The sequence below is a fragment of the Triturus cristatus genome, chromosome 6, assembly GCF_964204655.1.
Source record: "Triturus cristatus chromosome 6, aTriCri1.1, whole genome shotgun sequence".
Lineage (NCBI taxonomy): Eukaryota > Metazoa > Chordata > Amphibia > Caudata > Salamandridae > Triturus > Triturus cristatus.
The window spans coordinates 120465449-120486215 of record NC_140589.1 but is presented as its reverse complement, the minus strand read 5'-3'; the positions used below and the strand labels follow the sequence as shown (position 1 = coordinate 120486215).

Sequence of the window (20767 nt, the reverse complement as noted above, 5' to 3'; positions counted from 1 at the left end):
CAAAATAGCTGACATTATGCAAGATTATGCCTGCATAACGGAAATGTCACCAGCGCATAAGATTCATTTGGGACCGTATTTCATACTGTAGGGTGTGCGATTTGCACCATTTCTAAATGCGCCGATAAGTTCTGTTTTGCAGCAGCCAAATAGCCCAGACTCACAAAGAAAAGTACAAGCAGAGTTCTATGACTCCGTCCGAAAGCATTTTTGACACTTTTTCCCAGTTCACAAAATACGTGACATCTGAAAAGCCATGCCACCTGCATGATTCCATGTGTAGTATTGCATCTCGCATGTCTTTTTGGATGCCTATTTTTCCCTGTGCTGAATTATACAATTTGGCAGTGTTTTTAGGTCTCATCTGAGCCAGCGCATGCACTGCTCTGGCAAGACATTTAGTGAGTGGGCTTTCAAACGTCCCATCGGGTGGCATAGAGCATGCGGTTACGCACACAATGACTAGCAGAGGCGCCATTTGGCTTTCCTCTCGTCAAGGTGCGTGAACCTCGCACACCACTCGCCAGCCCGCTTTCACTTTTCCCGTCACGCACCACTCGCGCTTCAACACTCCTCCCCCACCCTCTCCTGTGTGCTCATCTGTGCTTCATTCCCGTTTCTTGCTCTCTACCACCCTGTCCACACCTTAAATCCACTACTACTTTTTCCCTGCATCCCTCCGTCGCCCGACTGTTCGCCTTCTGCTACTACTTTCCTCTTCCTACATATCTCTTGCCTACGAATTCTTGCATTCACCGAAGACACCTTTTCTACTGCGCTGTCTCATGTTGCTGAGCTCTCGCACGGTCTCTCCATTCATTCCCCTCACTTCTCTTCCCACTTTCCTCTCGCTCCCGAGGTCTCCCTCCTTGTCTGAATTATCCCCCACCCAATGGAGCTCTTAACAGCAGCGTAACTTTTCATGTCTCCTCCGTGGGGTGCTTGTCACAGAAGTGACTCGCCCTTTCAGCAGACTGCAAGTCTCCGATTACAGCGCAGCTCCCTGAATACAAGAGGCTCTGAGCGCTGCAAAACTGCAGGCACTATGTGCGCGCTCACAAATGCCGTGGCGCACCGGCCTTCCCCTTCTTCTGGGCTGTCAGTCTTGCGCTAATCTGCACATTTGCTGGTTTAATACATAGCCTAAGAGACAATGTGGTGGGATAAAACAACGGTATAGGTAAAGCATGCGTGTTTGTCCTTTACCTCAGTACGTCGACATCAACAACAGGTGTTAGAAACAGCAGCACTCACGCACTGGACCTCAAAGAGGACTGAGCATGCATGCTGACTGACCGCCCACTCGTCCTCATTGCATGTTTACTGAGGAGCTCATCGTATAACATGAACATAACTGCCGGCCGCCCCCGCCCCCCCCCCCCATCACCCCACGAGAGGCATTCCATGCAGTGACTGAATGCATTTCTGAAAGGAAAGAGTCACACAGCTTCTCTGGCACTGTCCCTCACTGGACGCCGCATATCACATTGCACAAAAAATGTCAGCTTCATGGTGTGTGTCTTACCATTCCCTACCAAACCTACAAGAGACACCCGTGCCACCATGTTTGTCTTTTACATACATAATTGCCATTAAAGGGATCTGTTCAGCGCACAGAAGCAGCAGCCAGGACCCGCTATATTGCAGACTGCTGAGACAGTAGTCATTAGCTGTTTGATGACACTTGAGATTGACATGGGAGTCATTTTCTCTGGATTCCCTCCTCTTTTTGAAACTCAGGAGCAGCAACGTTGTCGTGGTGTCACCAGGGCTTTAAGTGGAAGCTTTTTCAATATTATATACAAGTTGCTGCTTATTTATCTTATGCAACTAACAACCATTGACAAAGCCAATAGGCCTGACTTCTTGTAGGTATGATGTTGCTTGTATCATATCTGGATGCAATGACAGAAACAGCAAAACACAAGTCGGGCAGCACACAATGCTAAAGCACTGATTTTTAGCTTATGTGTTTTAAGCCACACCTTAAATTACATTTGCCATGCACCCTTGAGAGGCCCGCCGAAGTTTTTTCATCCCACTTAAAGCCCTGGCCATTACCTCATTTATTAGTAGTTTTATAAAGCGTTCTCCACCCCAAAGGGTAAAGGCGCCCTTCACATATTCCACTTGCTAGAGGAACAGTACCCATAAAATATAAACCAAATGAATAGATTTAATGTGTATTCAATGATTGCATTGAACATTTACACTTAGGTGAGGGGGATAATATATATATATATATCTCCTCCAATTGCTTCGGTATGCCCACCGCCTCCAAACCAGACGCGTTGACGAACAGACCTCCAAAGCACGGTCCGAAAATAGTAACGAATACTTCCTTTCAAACAGGAAAGTCGACGCCGTGTCTGTTGCGCAAAATTAGTTTATTTCGTCAGCTAAAGCGTTAGACGCGTTTCGCCTGCCCTGCAGGCTTGTTCACTAACCATTAGCATAAAGTTTTTCAACCATTTTAAACAATCAGTGACTACGTTATACGTGTACAACTACTCAACCATAAAAAGTGAAAACAGACTAGTAGTTCAGTCTAAACAATATGCGCTGCTCGGAGCTAAAGTTTTAAAACAGTCCTACGCATTAAAATCACTTTTAATGCTTCACATAATGGCTGTTCTAAAATTTATAAACATTAAACTTAATCCACATTTTAGTAAAAAATGAATTTAAAGGGTTCGAACCCTGGTCAATGAAGAACATCGATTGCAAGTACAAACACCGCCCCAGTGGGCTAATCAACGGTCACATTAAACCTGACTGATAGCAAAAGCTGTACTGCAGAACCAAGTTTCAAATAATCCAGCCCAAGTGGGCAAAATTGTCACTATTCTAAGCCCTTGAGCAAACTCGCCATGCCTTCAACTGCATTACATTAGTCTTTAAAGTGCTTGTGCTAAAATTAAAATAAGTTCTAAAAACTTTACACAGATTACATGTTAAAATCAGAGTAGGGAGTAGAGCGGTAATTACTTCATAAATGTGTATGAAAGTCTTCCTCAATGTTAATACCTTCAGGGATCTTGGTATTGAGTCGGATGATATAATTCGATTCCAATTTTCTCAATTTTTTGACTCGATCACCTCCCCTTACGCTCATTGGGACTGCATCGATTACGTAATACTCAAGTCCCTTGATGTTTCTGTCATGGTACTGATCAAAGTGTCTTGCCATGGGGTAGGTTTTATCCCCATCTTTAATGGCCCTTAGGTGCTGTAAGATTCGCTTATGTACAGGAAGGATCGTGCTGCCCACGTATCGCAAACCGCACGGGCACTGCAGCACGTACACAGCAAAAAAATAAATAAATAAATAATAATAATAAAAAAAAAAAAAACACGGTCCTGCAGGAGAATTGTCCCTTAATCCTGTTCGCATATGGCGATAGGCCTCCCACAAAAGGTGGAGGTATTTTTACCATGAATACAAGCTTTACATTTTGCACATTTGAAGAACCCTTCTTTTCTTTTAAGACAATTTTTGGACATTTGACCCTGCGTTGCTGGCAGCATATTGCTGACCATTGATTGCTTGAGCGACTTAGCTTTCCTGAAGGTTATTTGTGGTTTGCGCCCCACAAATTTCCTAAGTATAGGGTCATTGGCAATAATATGCCAGTGCTTTTGCAAAATCTTTCGCAGACTACCTTCTTGAGTGTTATAGCTGGTAATTAATCTAAACTGGTCCTCACTGTTATTGGCTTGTATGTCTGATTGCTTTTCACGGCTAAAGAGTATTTCCTCCCTCGATTTTTTTGAGCTTTCCAAATAGCTGTATTTACCCAAGCCTGGGGATAGCCTCTATCTGCAAAGCGGCCCTTCAGACACCTTAGTTCTGCATTTAGGTCTTCAGCATTGCTACAGTTCCTCATAGCCCTAAGGCATTCGCCATAGGGGATACTTCTTGCTAGATTCTTAGGGTGGAAGCTAGTGGCATGCAGCAGGGTATTACCATCTGTAGCCTTAGGGTAGAGTTTGGTTTCCAATTTATCATTTCCGATATATACAGTCACATCCAGGAAATTGACATTGGTCTTGCTGATGTCATGCGTCAGCTTTAAATTAAGGTCATTGACCTGCAATATTGACAAAATCTCTTGCACTCTCCTGAGAGCCCATCCATACGACAGAGATCGTCAATATAGTGACACCAAAACATCACATTATCTTGCTATTCTTTGGGAAACTGCGATTGGACCACCTGCTCCTCCCACCAGCCCATATGCAGATTCGCATAGCTGGGGGCGAAGCAGGTGCCCATCGCAGTCCCACATACATGGTGAAGCAATTCTCCATTGAATAAAAAATAGTTGTTACTAAGGCAGGTAGAAATCATCGTTAGTAGCATCTGAGTATGATGCCATAACTTCAAAGGCCTCTCTCCTAGATAGTACTTAATAGCATTAAGACCATCTTCATGCCTAATGCTTGTGTATAAGGTTGTGACATCAATTGTCATCAATAGAATATCTGATTCCCACGGTATATAATAGATTTTACGTAAAAAGTCACCAGTATCTTGAATAAAGGACGGGAGCTTTTGTACCAAGGGTGCCAAAAAATAATCAACATATTTCGAGGTGTTTTCAAGGGCACTAGCAATGGCCGATATAATCGGCCGACCCGGGGTGTTCTCAATGCTGTTTTGGTATTAGATATAAAACAGGTATTGTTGGATTATTGATTTTCAAGAATAACATTTCATCATTACTGATTAGTCCATGCCTATACCAGTCCAACAGTGAATCATTATACTTATGACTTGCAATCATTGTTTCCTTGCTCACTCTCATAGTTTAATTTGTTATTGAGCTGTTTGTATGCTTCTTTGAGGTATTGATCTTTACCCCATAGCACCACATTCCCCCCTTTGTCAGCATCGCGTACAATACATGTATCATTATTTGTCAGTTTATTGACTAAAGCATGGTACTCTTTATCACGTTGGGTATATGATTGCTTCTTCATCTTTAATGTAAGGCATAGATTTTTTACATCATTAACCACTAAAATCGTTGTACACATCTACGGAATCCCTGCTAGTCAGTGGCGTAAATTTGGATTTTAGCTTGAAACTGGTGGGTGCATTTTGTTCTATATTCAAGTTCTCATTATGGGCTAAACTAAGTGCCTGCTGCAGAGTATTAGGCACTTCCTGGGATGCATGTGCACCTTGACTGATACCATTGTCCAAGTCAGCCATTACCATCATTAGATTCATATCATCAAATGCTAATTCAGCAGGTTCATCAACTACTGATTCTCTCCTTGGTCCAGCCGGACGTTTGGGAGCAACTGCACAGAATTTCTTCAATTTCAGCGTTCTAGTGAACTTAAAAATGTCCACTCTAGTTTGTACATAGTCGGTCTGCTTTGGGACAGTAGGATAAGCCCAATTTAAGAATGTTTTGTTCCTTATCAGATAGCACAATGTCCGTTAGATTAATGACTGTGGCAGCCTTGCTCAGTTCTACTTGTTGGTTTTCATTGTCTTGTTGCTGCTGCTTGAATTGCTTTGCCCCTTTGCGCTGCCGCTTCCTCTGCCTCTTCCTCTTGGAGGCCTTGCATTTACCGGGGGCATGGACGTAGGTTGAATCGTCTTTCCTCCCTTAAAAAATCAAATTCATCAATGACTGATGGGATTGATACTCCAGTACTCGGCCCTTCCTCCAAGTCCGTATCAAGTTCAGTAGTCTGCAGAGTTCTGATCTTGTGTTCTTCCACTGGCAACATTGAGCCTTTGTTTCCGCATGTTTCAAACTTTTTTGCAAAGGTATAGATCTGACTCCGGTCATAATCGATTTTGTCGCGCCGGAATTTTTGCGCCTTCCTCTCCTTAATTGTGCTTTCCAACTTGGTCAGGGGTTCCTTACTTTCCGCCATAAATTTGACACACACACACACACACACACTTCCATGTGTCTGTATTTGGGTGGATAAGCTCATGCCTCTGTTTGTGTGTCTTGTTTGTGTGTGCGTACCTATGCAAATATTTCTAGATATTTCGATTTGTGTAGGTTTTTCTGTGGGCGTGTTGTGTGTGTCTGCATTTTTCTATACAAATAGGTGTGTGCTGGCATGAGTGCCTTCCTGTTTTCTTTTTACCGATTGTTGGTGTTAATGCAGTTGATTCATTAATGACAGGCAGTACTGTCTACTGCTGGATACAGCACCACAACGAGCTCTATAAGGGCTCAAGAAATCTATAGAGGACAGAAGGGGGTTTACTGTTCACCCAGACAGTGAACAATTTTTACATGCATACCCAGACCGTGAACAATTTTTACATGCATAATCGTGCATTTTTTTCTTTATCTTGCTGGTGTGTATCACTTCTTACCTCACTGCTATGAACCTTGTACACTTACCCCAGTCCTCGCCTTCTCTTCCCAAGCCTTTCTCAAAGCTTACAACTATTTCCCCAGTACATGTGATAGTGTAAAATGTGACCACAAAAGTTTAAAGTGGTAACAAAAATGGACCATGGACATATACTACATGAATTAACGTATCAGGTAAAGCACCGACAACCGAATTAGATAGCTCACAGGGAGATGATGCGATTTTAAATAAACGCATAGGATGAAAAAAGTCCTCACTAGGGTACATTTCAAAATCAGCATTTCAATATTCAAGCCTAGTCATTTAGGTGTCTACATGTTGCGTGTTGCCTGGGTTCACAGCCCTTCTTTTTTCAAGACACCTCAGTGCTCCCCCCGATCCTCATTTTCTCTCCTCACTTGTTGATTCCCCGTTGTCACTGCTTGTCCTCCCCCTTGCAGTATTGCTTTTCAATTGAAGTTGCTTGTCCTGCCCCTCCTTGCTGCTTGCCTGTTACTGCCCTGTCCCTCACTCCCTGGCTTCACTCCTCCTGAGATAGCTTAGAGGGCACAGCAGCCGGGATTATGTGCTGTATGACTAAACACTTATAAGGTCCCAAAGGCGAGACCTATTGGCTATGCCAATTGGTGTTTTTTCTTCCCGGGTAAAACATTTTTGCTCGTGGAGAAAACCCTTCCACAGACCAGCAAAAAACACACAAAAAGCATGTGGAATCCCTCACAAGTACACAGACTGCTGCAAAATTCAGCTTGCATCAGGGTGGTTTGAGGGTGTTCCAGGTCTGTTCTGACAGCAGCCAATCAGAATGTGCCTAACTCACAAACATATCCTGATTTATTGGAAGACTTGCCTGTTACATTGCTGAAATAGAACAGTGACTGGCCAGCCTTTATACAGACCATGGGTACTCACAAACATCTTCCCAAAGGCCAAAATGTTTGGTCTGTGATGTGACAGAGGGACACATTGATGCCAGCAGGGTGGCAGTCAGGGTAGGAGGGTTGGAAGATCAGTGTTTGAGGTACACAGGTTTAGTGCAAGCGAAGCATATATATCTAGTGACTGAACGGTGTGAAACCAGAAAACTTGGTATTAATCCTGGGTTCCCCTATAACAAAATTGTGAGATCCTCGGCAATGGTTTTCACTTTCCATCCTTTTTCTTCATGATCACATAAGAGGACCTCAAAATATATGATTTCAGGATGTGCGCTTTACAAACTCCTCTGCTATGTTGGATTTGAAAAATGATAATGTTATTCATGTAGAATACAAACCCAGGCCACCTAGAGAATGCACATAACTGATGAACTCTTAGTTCAATATTCGCATTGTTGTCAGGGTGGAGAGACTGAATGTCAACGCACTGATATAATCGGACGTACTAACAGTGCTTCATTTGAGCCGGTGGTTTCCGGTGCTCGGCACCCACACTTAAATGTCAGCACCGGTGAGTGTGACAGGCTGCCGCAAGGCAGTGCTGTCTGGCTAACGTACAGATGACCAGAACAGCAGTGGATTATTAATTCAATATACATTAAAAATGACTATTACCTGCCACCCAAGCCTTTAATGCTCCGGGGGCCTGAAATAATGGGAATTGCCACACTTTTAGGACTGTGGTGGTTAGCAGTTGTGTTGCTAGTGTCCCTGGCAGCATGGCAGGGGCAATGTGTGGTGCAAACTGCAGTGGTCTGATGAGAGCCCTGGAACTTTTTTTTTTTACAAATTAAACATTGCGTACTCAGGAGAAACAAATCAATTTATGCAACGATGGCACAGTACTCAAGCTGAAAGTAATGTGTGCATAAATACTGCATGATACATACACACAGTAGATAAACCTGGCAGCCTAAATACTGTACACAGTGCTTTGGTGTAAACTTCAAGTTGTAAAATACCTCGTAAAAATAAGATCTCGGAGTTTTTGTGGTGGAAAAATTTGCAAAATAAAGTGTCGCAAAATTCCCATATTTGTGACGCTAAATTTGCTATTCCATACCGGAATATCCGGGGGGTCTGAATGACAACTCTTGCACAAATGTAATTTCTCAGCAGGCAGTAAAGAAGGTACAATAGGGTTTCATCGCCTAAACAGCCCCATCTGCTTCTTCTCACGAATCCCACTCACACATTCTAGAATACATGTATTGCATATCAGGGGGTGGGCAATGACGTAATATAACGTAAGCAAACATAGAAATACAACAGATAAAGAGGTAAGTAAATAATGCTTTCATAGGTATAAACTTAATTTACACCCACACTATACACACTTCATCCCAACAGTATACTTAGCTCAAAATTCATCGCTTGTGTTGGTCTATCATACTGCTTCAGTACTACCCCACCCTTTATACCGAGTACGTTCCCGACAACCCTGCACCCTTTCACGACTAGCATGTTCCCAATCTCTTCTACCCTGAACCCATCAACCACTGACGCCCACTTCCTTATCTTACCCAGGCTGGCTGTGCTACATTCTCCCACTCTACTCCTTGTTAGCCGCCATTGACTTTAAACCACCTGCACCACATTAAAACCAGGTCTCCACCCCCGGGCTTTTAGGATAGCTAGACTAGTTGCCCTCACTGCTCCACTGCCCCTACATAGGAACGTCCAACGTGGTCTCCCCGGCTGGCGCTTGCACTCACCCAACGGATGGGGAATGACGGGCTGCTGTTGAGTACGGTCCTGGTGCTGCTGAGTCTCCTCGCCCGCTCTCGTCTCCGCCTCCACTGGCTCACCGCCCGCAAATCGCGCCGCCATTTCCCCCCTCCGCTTTCAAACACCGGAGGTGCCTCTGGCGCGGTGCATCATGGGAGCCAGGGGCACGCCCCTCGGGTGACAGAACGATGGCTTGCGTGACAACCAACACGAGCTACCGGCTGCAGGCCCCGGTACACACCAGTTTAACTCACACTTGTGTCCAAAATATAATATGTGGATAAAACAAACTATATTAGTTATGGCGTCACAGAACTAGTAGGGCCACTAGAGAAAACAGATGTAGACATTGTAAAAGGACAAGAGACGGTGGTGGCAATTCTTCTGGGGAATGCGGCGGCCATCTTGACTGGCTCAGACAACAAGACGTAATCATCTTAAAATGTACAGCGGAAGTTTACCTATTTATGAAAAATACCACGTGCAATGTGATCTTTACGTGTATTTAGAATTAATTCTTATTACGGAATGATGCATGTCGGCGCACGTTAATAATTAAAAACAACGCACTGACTTTTGTTTTAAGGTCCAGGCAACGTTCTTTTCTTGACAAGAATCCCTTCTCGTATCATTTTAATGTCTTCGGAAACGCAGCCCTCGTTGTTATATTTTCCGACCTACCGCCGCGGTACGGCCTCATATTCTAAGATGGCTGCTTCGTTGCATGCCCTTCACCTATAGCCTCAGGTCCCACCCACACTTAAAAGAGTATTTCTGACGCACTAGCAACTGCAAGGGTTGGGCCGGGTGTTGAGCAGTGCCGAAAGAAGTGAGTATTGAATGAAAAATGTCCTAGTTTAGGCGTCTATGAAGGGCAAGGAATATGTCATTTCTTCACTTCCAAATTTCAGCACCCGATCACAATAAAATCAACAAAACGACATTACCCAATGTTTTCATGTACCTTCCATATCAAATGCTCCAATAATATGCTAGCTATTTTATTTATTTAGTGCATTTTTATAAAGCGCGGACATTACCCAAAGGTGTCAGAGCGCTGTATAATAGAGCTAGTTACATTACAAGAGAAAAGTGGTACAAAATAGAACGTTACACAGACAAAAAATTAAGGGTACACAAATACAAAATCCAACACAGCACACAGGGGTGAGTAATGTACAGGAAAAAATATAAATTTACAACGAACAGCGAACTTCCAAGAGGGGCCGGAGAATGAAGGGTACACAAACACAAAATCCAACACAGCACGCAGGGGTGAGGAATGCACAGGAAAAAATACAAATTTACAATGAAGAGTGAACTTCCAAGAGGAGCCTGAGTATGAAAGTATTAGTTCTGAAAGTGTCTTTGGAAGAGAAGAGATTTGAGTTCAGCTTTGAAGATCCGTATAGAGGAGGTGGCACGGAGCCATGGGGGAAGTGAGTTCCATATTCTCACCGCATTGCCTTAGAAGGATTGCGCCATCGATTTTTCCCTTTTGAAGACGGGGGGCTCAAGCAGAAGCTTTTCCGCATTGCGAGAGGGTCGCGAGCCTACGGACAATTTCAATTTATTTGCCAGGTAATGAGGGGAGGACGTGTGCAAGGCTTTGTGTGTGATGCAGGCAGTTTTGTAAATAGATCTTGCCTCGATCTGAAGCCATCGAAGAGAGGACAGGATAGGAGTGATGTGGTCGCTTCGTTTAGACCCTGAGATGAAGCGAGCCGCTGAATGGAGAATGGATTTGAGAGGGGAGAGGTGGGATTTGGGTAGGCCCGTCAGAAGAGAATTGCAATAATCCAGACTTGAGAGAACCAGCGATTGTACCAAGGTTTTTAAGTCATTCTCTGGGAAGAACCGATGGATCCTCCATAGAAGGCGCAACTGGTACCATGCGTTCTTGGCAATAGAGTTGATGTGGGAGATTAAGTTGAGTCTTATGTCAAGAATGACACCTAGGCATTTAGCGCTGTCGACAATGATGGGTTTATTGTTGAGCAAGTTCAGCTGATCCATCCTCGATTGAACAGGAGGAGGTGAGAGAGAGGTCGAAAGGAGGAGGAATTCAGTTTTGGCGGGATTTAGAATGAGTTGGTGAGCTAACATCCAGTTGTGGATGGAGTTGAGAGTAGAGTCGAGTAAAGAGAGATCGTGTGCGGAAGACACCTTGAGGTAGATTTGAGTGTCATCCGCATAAAGATGGTAATGGATCCCAGATTTGCTTAGGCGGTTCCCTAATGGTTCCAGGTAGAGATTAAACAGAGTGGGTGCCAGGATAGATCTTTGAGGGACACCTTGACCTACAGCCAATGGAGATGAAAGACTGTTCGCTATCTTAATCATTTGGGATCTGTCTGAGAGGAAAGAGGCAAACCATTTAAGCACTGTGCCATCCAATCCCATTCTCTGTTGAAGAGTGTTGAGGAGGGTGCTATGATTAACAGTGTCAAAGGCTGCAGAGAGGTCTAGAAGAATCAGAAGACACGATTCCCCGGAGTCGAGTATATGCAACGCATCATCAATCACTTGCAGCAGGGCTGTTTCAGTGCTGCAATTTTGAATGAAGCCCGATTGGAAAACATCGAGGAGATTATTGTCCATAATATGTAGGGAAAGTTGTTTCACAACACATTTTTCAGTGATTTTCGAAAGAAAAGGGAGGTTGGTGATAGGGCGGAAGTTGTTGAGGTCGGTTGCATCAGCGGAGGTTTTTTTTAGAAGAGGGGTAACCTGTCCTGATTTAAGGGCAACAGGGAGGGAGCCTTGACTGAGGAAGAGATTAACTAGCCTGGTCCAGTAAGAGAGAGTATGGGTGTAGAAATCGATGGCGATGATGCTAGGGATGGGGTCAGAAGAGTGGTTGGATGGTTTGGTTTCAAGGATGCATTTGAGGAGGTCATCTTCCGAGATGGCATCAAAGTATTGCCAGGTGTTAGAAGGTGGTTCTGACACTATGGGCCGCCCAGATTTTCGCTTTTTGAGCACCTAATTGTGGAGCTTTTACTGTGGGGGAGCCTCATAAGTTGGGACTCACCCACAGTGAACTCAAGATGTAAGAGACTGCATGGGGATTTTACTGGTGTTCCCCTGGCTTGACCAGGCCACTGCGCAGCAGCTGGAGTAAGGGACACCGGGCTGGTTACATGCAGACACATGTGTACATGCGTGTGCACACGTGTACGGGCTGCGCAGGGGAGATTCCTAGCGTGCGCAGTCCAGGAGCAGCTACAAAGTGAATGGTGTGGCAGGACTTATGCAGTATTGGGTGGTGATATGGAATAGGCTTTATACGCTGGAAAGAAACATGCCAGGGAAAGTCAGTGTGTTTTACTGTGTTTTCACTTCATTATTTCCCTAAGGGAATGTGGGGCCCATGGCTAAATTAACTTCCACAAGGCCTACAGTTTCCAGACATGCACTAAAGTCCAGTGTATTGGAGGTGAAAAGAAGTATTCTGCAGAGTCCAAAGTCATATTTGTACTGCTTTTGGGTCATCCAGAACTGTCATATTTCTGTGAGCCAGCCAGGACCAGACCCAGGCTGAGGGCTGACCTCAGCTGGATGGATTGATAACCTTTCTTCCACAAGCTGGGGCCTCCTCTCCACGAAGAGAAGATGGGAGGGGATACAGGTTCATCAATTAGCAGCTGTCACTGGGTGCCAGGCACCAGGCTGCACCAAGAAGGGAAGGCAGCGTGGGGGATGAGGCTTCAGACATGTGGCCAGAAACCCTGGACGACACCATTTTGAACAAGCTCAGAGGCTGGACAAGAAGGAGGGAGCAGGGGCAGGGACGTGATGTGTCGCTGTTTGATAGGACCAACAGAGACCTCCTGCCAGCCCCCTACTCAACTTTTAAAAAGTGCTTGCACAGGAAGAGAAGCTCTCTCTGGGGTGTGGTCGGCTGAGGCTGAAGGTGCTGGAGCCTGGCGCAATGGGCAGTTGGAAGGAGAGACCCCCTGACTGCCCCCAGGACCCTATCAGCACCAGAAGAAGAGCCCAGGACTGGTGCACAGAAGCAGGGGTCTCTGCGCAGGGAGAAGAAAGGCCCAGAAAGAGAGCCTGGCAAAAGGCTGGCGCAGGGAGCCAGTGAAGACAGCACACAGCTGAATCTACCCTCTCAGAGACCCAGGGGGCAGAGGAGAGTGTTCCCAGTGGCGGGGGCTAGTAAAGAGGAGCAACTGTGCCGATTTGGTGCTTTGTGGCCCCCAGAGGAGGGGGGTCACCCTCACTTGTGAAAAGGTGCTGGGGGAGCTGCAGGAGAAGCACAGTCTCCCCCCCCCCCTCCCCCCCCCCAGCACGAAGAAATCTGCCGTTTTGGTGCTTTGTGGCCCCCAGAGGAGGGGGGTCACCCTCGCTTGTGAAAAGGTGCTGGGGGAGCTGCAGGAGAAGCACAGTCTTCCCCCCCCCGCCCCCACCCCCCCAGCACAAAGAAATCTGCAGTTTTGGTGCTTTGTGGCCCCCAGAGGAGGGGGGTCACCCTCACTTGTGAAAAGGTGCTGGGGGAGCTGCAGGAGAAGCGCAGTCTTCCCCCCCAGCACGAAGAAAAGTCCCACCCTCAGTGTCATGGGGACCTAAAGGAAACTACCCCTCAAGGGCTCAGCTAGCATTTAAACACATTCTAGGCTGGAACTTTTGTTCTACAGCTGAGGGTGTGTGGAGAAGTGCATCATGAAGTGAAGGGCTGAGTGGGGGATGTGTGAAGAAGTGCATCCCCTGGAGGTGAAGTGATGTAATTGCACCGAAATGCATTTACTAGTGGTAATTTCTTTTTAGGTGGACTGACAGTCACATGTGTAAAGTGAAGTACCCGTGTAAGGTGATGTTAAGCTAAATGGAGTTATGTTGCTGGACCTTCCTGCTAGGGGGTCTGGCTGTATTTACATAATCCCATGCTTTTACCTGGGATTCCTTTTAAAGTGAAGAGGCACACTGCAGGAGAAGTGTAGTTGCCAGGAGTACTTCTTTTGAAGGGACTGTAAGTCACATGTGTAAGGAGATGTCATAAGCCAAGTGGGGTTATGTTGCCAGACAGTCCTGCTAGGGTGTCTGGCTGTATATGCGCAATCCTGAGATTTCATCTGTGATGCCCTTAGGGGCTGTAATTGCAATGCATTCAAATGATCAACCAAGGTGATGAGTACTGTCATTCTAAAGTGTGCGTAAACATGGATTCTTGCTGCTGCGCTTAGGTGAAGACCCCAGACTGCTAGCCCTTAAGATATAGAGGTGCATACTTTATGGTCAGTAGGAGATGCTCAGTCAGGGTCATGTGTCACCAAGGCAGGTTTACCCCTTTTTAATGCTTGTTGAGGTAATGGGGTGAGTCGCCACTGGGATGGTGCCAGTGCGTAGGGCCCTCGCTCCAGGTTATGTTCAACTAACTGCATTGGGGGCAAGTTGATGTGCATACATGGGAGTGGTGGTACTAGACCCCACCTCCCCCTGTGGGAGGGGTGGAGATGTTATACAATGTCCAAAGTAATTCCAACAGCTTATGTATATTTGTAAATTGGTGCATAGTATTGAGTGGTGTGTGTGTTTAATAAATGTACTCTTACTTTTATAAAGCAAAGTACAGACTGGACAATCAATTATTGAGTGTTATTCTTGTGCACCCGCAAATGGCGATTACTAGCCCACACCACCTCCCTTGAGTAAGCCTCAGACTGCTCTGCAACGCTACCCTCTGAGAGTCAGGCGCTACAATTGGGTGTTTGGTTCCCAGAGAAGGACAAATGTAGTCATGTTATTTGTGCAGGCCTCACAGATGCTGCCTCGTTTTCCAACATTGGTGTCTAGCGGCGGGAAACATAGTATCCCATTCTGGTGAGCATTTATAGCATTTGATAAGTCCAGTTTTGCCACACATTACCTATGCAGCAATGAGCAAATGGAAGAGCGCAAGGCTCTGAGAAAGGTTCAACGTTTTGGTTATGTGAACTAAAGGTATGGGAAAGGAAAGCCCCGCGCCCATATGTGTCATGTGAAGTTATTATGGTTTAAATGTAAGCTGTATTGATATGACCGCGCTATGTTGATGTGCTAGCGGGATGGTGCTTTCCAGGAAATGATTGCATACAAATGTTCTAAGCCATATTGTACACCTTTGAACCCTAACACTACATACACTACACCTGCATGAGGAGGGTGTCTCCTCAAGAGATAGGGACAGCAACTGATACCTACATCACAGGTGGGGGTGTAGGGGTGGATTGACCTTCAAGGGGGACAGGAGAAGTAGGGGTCCTGGGAGGCTCCCGCGTTTTTTAAGGGCAGGGAGGGTTTCCACAGGAGGGGCCCCAGATATCCTTCCCCCACTGGAAGTTTCTTGCTAATGGCGCAGGCCAAAACCACTGGAAGGGTGGGGAAGGAGGTTTCTTTACCCCGGGTAGTAGCGCCCCAGGGGTTCCCATGGTGGGGGACTCCAAGAAACTTTTCCTACAGTGGGAGGAGGGTGTGGTAGAGTTGAGTGTCAGGCAGGTCCCCCAGGTTAACTGGTGGGGAGGTGAGCAACCCAGGGGTGGCCCCTGGTAGGGGGTGCCCCCCAAGGAGGGTTGTTCTTGAGTGATGGTGTGTAGTGGTAGCCCCTAGGTACCCTAGGTGGGCTAGGTAACTGACCCAGTGGAGATCTGAGTGGGGGCGATGTGCTCTCTAGTTTCCAGGGGAAGGGTTAGTGGTGGATCCTGAGGTGTCGGGGTCGGGTGGCCGGTGACCTGTCCGGTAGGTCCGGTGGGACTTGAACCCCAGGACCAGGAGCTGGTGGAGGGAACCTGAAGTGGTGGCTGGGGCGAGGCCTAGCTGGTAACCAGTCAGGTAGGTCCTGTGGGACTTGGACCCAAGGACCAAGAGCATGGGGGTGTTCCCCCAGCTGGAGGCAGGAGGTGGACTTCTGTCAGGTAGTACCACCCTGAACACAGGTGGGGCCTATCTTAAGTGAAGGGACCCTGTGTTTCGCGAAGGGGTGGTGCAGGCCTAGCCAGGATCTTTAGGGTCCCTGGCTGAGAGTGGTAGTACCGCCCTGAACACAGGTGGGGCCTATCTTAAGTGAAGGGACCCTGTGTTTCGCGAAGGGCTGGTGCAGGCCTAGCCAGGATCTTTAGGGTCCCTGGCTGAGAGTGGTAGTACTACCCTGAAGGCAGGTGGGGCCTATCTTAAGTGAAGGGACCCTGCTCTTCATAAGGGGTGGTGCAGGCCATCCAGGGACCATGTAGGTCCCTGGGCGCTCTCCCAAGGCGCTGCAGGGAGACCGGGGAGAGCCCTGAGAGGTGGGCCTGGGTCTAGCTAACTCGGGACCCCCAGGCTCTCTAAGGGTACTCCGGGAGGAGAGCGCACCTCTCGGAGGGAAGGGTACATAGGCCCTGTTCTCGCAGCGGAGAACAAGGAAGGGGTCTAGGTTCCCGGGGTAGTTTCCGTGTGGATCTACTGACGGGGGGGCATGAGCTGTAGGATGTCTGATGAGGCACCCTCAGTGTTCCTCCCTGGCACTGCCAGTGTGGTGGTGAGGCCGGTCTGAGGTCCTATCAGGGAGCCAGGCCAGTGGCCAAAGGGTGCTTTTCTGTGTGGGGAAGCACAAGTGGCTGTGCTTTCTTTAGGGAAGACAGTCATCCCGAAAGGGTGGTGGCAGCAGAATGACCTCAGCGGCAGGGTGAGGGTCCAGAGAGGTTGCATCTTGGGGGTGCAAGGACCAAACGGAGACAGGGTACTGGTTGGAACAAACTCTGGAAGGGAGACCATCTAGTGACCCAGGGGATGGGATTTAGACCTATCCCAGAAGACCGCATCAGTGCTGAGGCACTGGACCCTTGTCCAGAGAAGTGGTAGGCATAGTGTTGCATGCCCAAGGGCAAAGGTGAGCCTAGTTAGGCTGAGTCCATGTAGACCATGAGAGACCTAGAGGTATCTAACCTAGAGCCCGGAGGGTTCTTAGGGTAGTCTGGGATCCCTGTCATGGGTGGAGATTTCATGGATGGGAGGAGTAGGTGGTCTAAGCGGATAACTGGTCAGTAAGGGGGGTCTGGTCAGAACCCCTTATAACTAGTTATCGCTGACTACTGGAAGTGTACCCATGTAGAGTGGCTACTTCTTCCCTGTAGGAATCAGCTGGGCGCAGCGTGTGTTAGAAGGTGGTTCTGACACTATGGGCCGCCCAGATTTTTCGCTTTTTGAGCACCTAATTGTGGAGCTTTTACTGTGGGGGAGCCTCATAAGTTGGGACTCACCCACAGTGAACTCAGGATGTAAGAGACTGCATGGGGATTTTACTGGTGTTCCCCTGGCTTGACCAGGCCACTGCGCAGCAGCTGGAGTAAGGGACACCGTGCTGGTTACATGCAGACACATGGGGAGATTCCTAGCGTGCGCAGTCCAGGAGCAGCTACAAAGTGAATGGTGTGGCAGGACTTATGCAGTATTGGGTGGTGATATGGAATAGGCTTTATACACTGGAAAGAAACATGCCAGGGAAAGTCAGTGTGTTTTACTGTGTTTTCACTTCATAATGTCCCTAAGGGAATGTGGGGCCCATGGCTAAATTAACTTCCACAAGGCCTACAGTTTCCAGACATGCACTAAAGTCCAGTGTATTGGAGGTGAAAAGAAGTATTCTGCAGAGTCCAAAGTCATATTTGTACTGCTTTTGGGTCATCCAGAACTGTCATATTTCTGTGAGCCAGCCAGGACCAGACCCAGGCTGAGGGCGGACCTCAGCTGGATGGATTGATAACCTTTCTTCCACAAGCTAGGGCCTCCTCTCCACGAAGAGAAGATGGGAGGGGATACAGGTTCATCAATTAGCAGCTGTCACTGGGTGCCAGGCACCAGGCTGCACCAAGGAGGGAAGGCAGCGTGGGGGATGAGGCTTCAGACATGTGGCCAGAAACCCTGGACGACACCATTTTGAACAAGCTCAGAGGCTGGATCAGAAGGAGGGAGCAGGGGCAGGGACGTGATGTGTCGCGGTTTGATAGGACCAACAGAGACGTCCTGCCAGCCCCCTACTCAACTTTTAAAAAGTGCTTGCACAGGAAGAGAAGGTCTCTCTGGGGTGTGGTCGGCTGAGGCTGAAGGTGCTGGCGCCTGGCGCAATGGGCAGTTGGAAGAAGAGACCCCCTGACTGCCCCCAGGACCCTATCAGCACCAGAAGAAGAGCCCAGGACTGGTGCACAGAAGCAGGTGTCTCTGCGCAGGGAGAAGAAAGCCCCAGAAAGAGAGCCTGGCAAAAGGCTGGCGCAGGGAGCCAGTGAAGACAGCACACAGCTGAATCTACCCTCTCAGAGACCCAGAGGGCAGAGGAGAGTGTTCCCAGTGGCGCGGGCTGGTAAAGAGGAGCAACTCTGCCATTTTGGTGCTTTGTGGCCCCCAGAGGAGGGAGGTCACCCTCACTTGTGAAAAGGTGCTGGGGGAGCTGCAGGAGAATCACAGTCTTCCCCCCCCCAGCACGAAGAAATCTGCCATCTTGGTGCTTTGTGGCCCCCAGAGGAGGGGGGTCACCCTCACCTGTGAAAAGGTGCTGGGGGAGCTGCAGGAGAAGCACAGTCTCCCCCCCCAGCACGAAGAAATCTGCCGTTTTGGGGCTTTGTGGCCCCCAGAGGAGGGGGGTCACCCTCACTTGTGAAAAGGTGCTGGGGGAGCTGCTGGTAAAGCGCAGTCTTCCCCCCCCAGCACGAAGAAAAGTCCCACCCTCAGTGTCATGGGGACCTAAAGGAAACTACCGCTCAAGGGCTCAGCTAGCATTTAAACACATTCTAGGCTGGAACTTTTGTTCTACAGCTGAGGGTGTGTGGAGAAGTGCATCATGAAGTGAAGGGCTGAGTGGGGGATGTGTGAAGAAGTGCATCCCCTGGAGGGGAAGTGATGTAATTGCACCGAAATGCATTTACTAGTGGTTATTTCTTTTTAGGTGGACTGAAAGTCACATGTGTAAAGTGAAGTACCTGTGTAAGGTGATGTTAAGCTAAATGGAGTTATGTTGCTGGACCTTCCTGCTAGGGTGTCTGGCTGTATATGCGCAATCCTGAGATTTCATCTGTGATGCCCTTAGGGGCTGTAATTGCAATGCATTCAAATGATCAACCAAGGTGATGAGTACTGTCATTCTAAAGTGTGCGTAAACATGGATTCTTGCTGCTGCGCTTAGGTGAAGACCCCAGACTGCTAGCCCTTAAGATATAGAGGTGCATACTTTATGGTCAGTAGGAGATGCTCAGTCAGGGTCATGTGTCACCAAGGCAGGTTTACCCCTTTTTAATGCTTGTTGAGGTAATGGGGTGGGTCGCCACTGGGCTGGTGCCAGTGCGCAGGGCCCTCGCTCCAGGTTATGTTCTGCATTGGGGGCAAGTTGATGTGCATACATGGGAGTGGTGGTACTAGACCCCACCCCCCCCTGCGGGAGGGGTGGAGATGTTATGCAATGTCACAAAGTAATTCCAACAGCTTATGTATATTTGTAAATTGGTACATAGTATTGAGTGGTGTGTGTGTTTAATAAATGTACTCTTACTTTTATAAAGCAAAGTACAGACTGGACAATCAATTATTGAGTGTTATTTTTGTGCACCTGCAAATGGCGATTACTAGCCCACACCACCTCCCTTGAGTAAGCCTCAGACTGCTCTGCAACACTACCCTCTGAGAGTCAGGCGCTACAATTGGGTGTTTGGTTCCCAGTGAAGGACAAATGTAGTCATGTTATTTGTGCAGGCCTCACAGATGCTGCCTCGTTTTCCAACACCAGGTGACTAAGGATTTCCGCTCATCAAAGGGGGTGGGGTGGGCGACTTGATCCACCAGTGCTTTGACGTTTTCATCAAAGAAAATGGCGAAATCGTCTGCTTTCTTTGTGGAGTCCTCTGGCTTAGTAGTTAGGGGAGAACAGTTTGGGTTTTTGATTAGGTCAAAGAGTTTTTTGGGTCTGATTTTGGCTGAGTCAAGGAGGGATCTGAAATGGGATGCTTTTTCATGGAAGATGTGGTTGTGGTATTTGGATCTTTCTGAACGTAGCAGAGAGAGATTGAAGGTAGAAGGAGATTTTCTCCAATGTATCTCCAGGATTCTAAGGTTTTTCCTTTCATTGTAGAGAGCTTTATTGAACCAAGGTGCTGAGGGGGTGTGTCTTTTCCTTTTGCTTTGGAGTCGAGCGACATTGTCAATTTCAACTGCTAGAAATGTCCGTCTGAAGTTTGCGGCCTGTGCAGCCCCGGAGCCGGGATCTCGAGTGAACGCCGTGGCCGGGCGGCAGTGCAACAACAACGGCCTTTGGTGACTGGGTGGGGTCGGACTGCCGGAGTGGTGCGAATGTCGGACTGCGCTTCGCCGTGGTCGCTCCTACCACTAAGAGTAGCTGAACGAGTGCGTGTCTGAGGTGGCAACTACAGGCCTCTCCGGTGATTGCTTCTGCCTTCGCCGGTGAGCTGCCCGGACGCCGCCCGTAACTTGTCCCGATTCTTGCGGGCTGCTCCCGGATTTCCGTGGGCGCTGGTCCGTGGTGGGGACGACTGTGGCCCGTGACCACACACCGGACACATTGCTTGCCTGCCCGCGGAACCCAGTTACCAGTGCCATGGAACCCGAGGCGCTTGTGTCTGAGCCCCGGTCCCGATCTGGGATGGACCTACCCAGCGGCCATTTTGGTATGCCAGAGTCCACCATCCTGTACACTGGGCTGCAGCAGGATTGGGAGGGTGTGACTCTGAGGAGCATAGCGGAGCGAGCGCCGGGAGCTGTACTGGGGTACGGTGACCTTC

At 47.9% G+C, this 20767-nt stretch overlaps 1 protein-coding gene across 2 annotated transcripts in view; it reads right to left on the bottom strand.

Annotated features, from left to right (window-relative positions):
- Nucleotides 1-9287, bottom strand: part of MAD2L1BP (MAD2L1 binding protein) — a 46949-nt gene extending 37662 nt beyond the window's left edge. The window contains exon 1 of one of the 2 annotated variants that reach the window (XM_085610343.1): nt 9011-9287. In XM_085610343.1, the coding sequence (XP_085466469.1) occupies nt 9011-9125 (115 nt within the window). In that variant the 5' untranslated portion in view covers nt 9126-9287. The remainder of the gene's footprint in view (nt 1-9010) is intronic. The other variant, XM_085610342.1, reaches the window with a different exon arrangement.
- Nucleotides 9288-20767: the final 11480 nt, after the last annotated feature.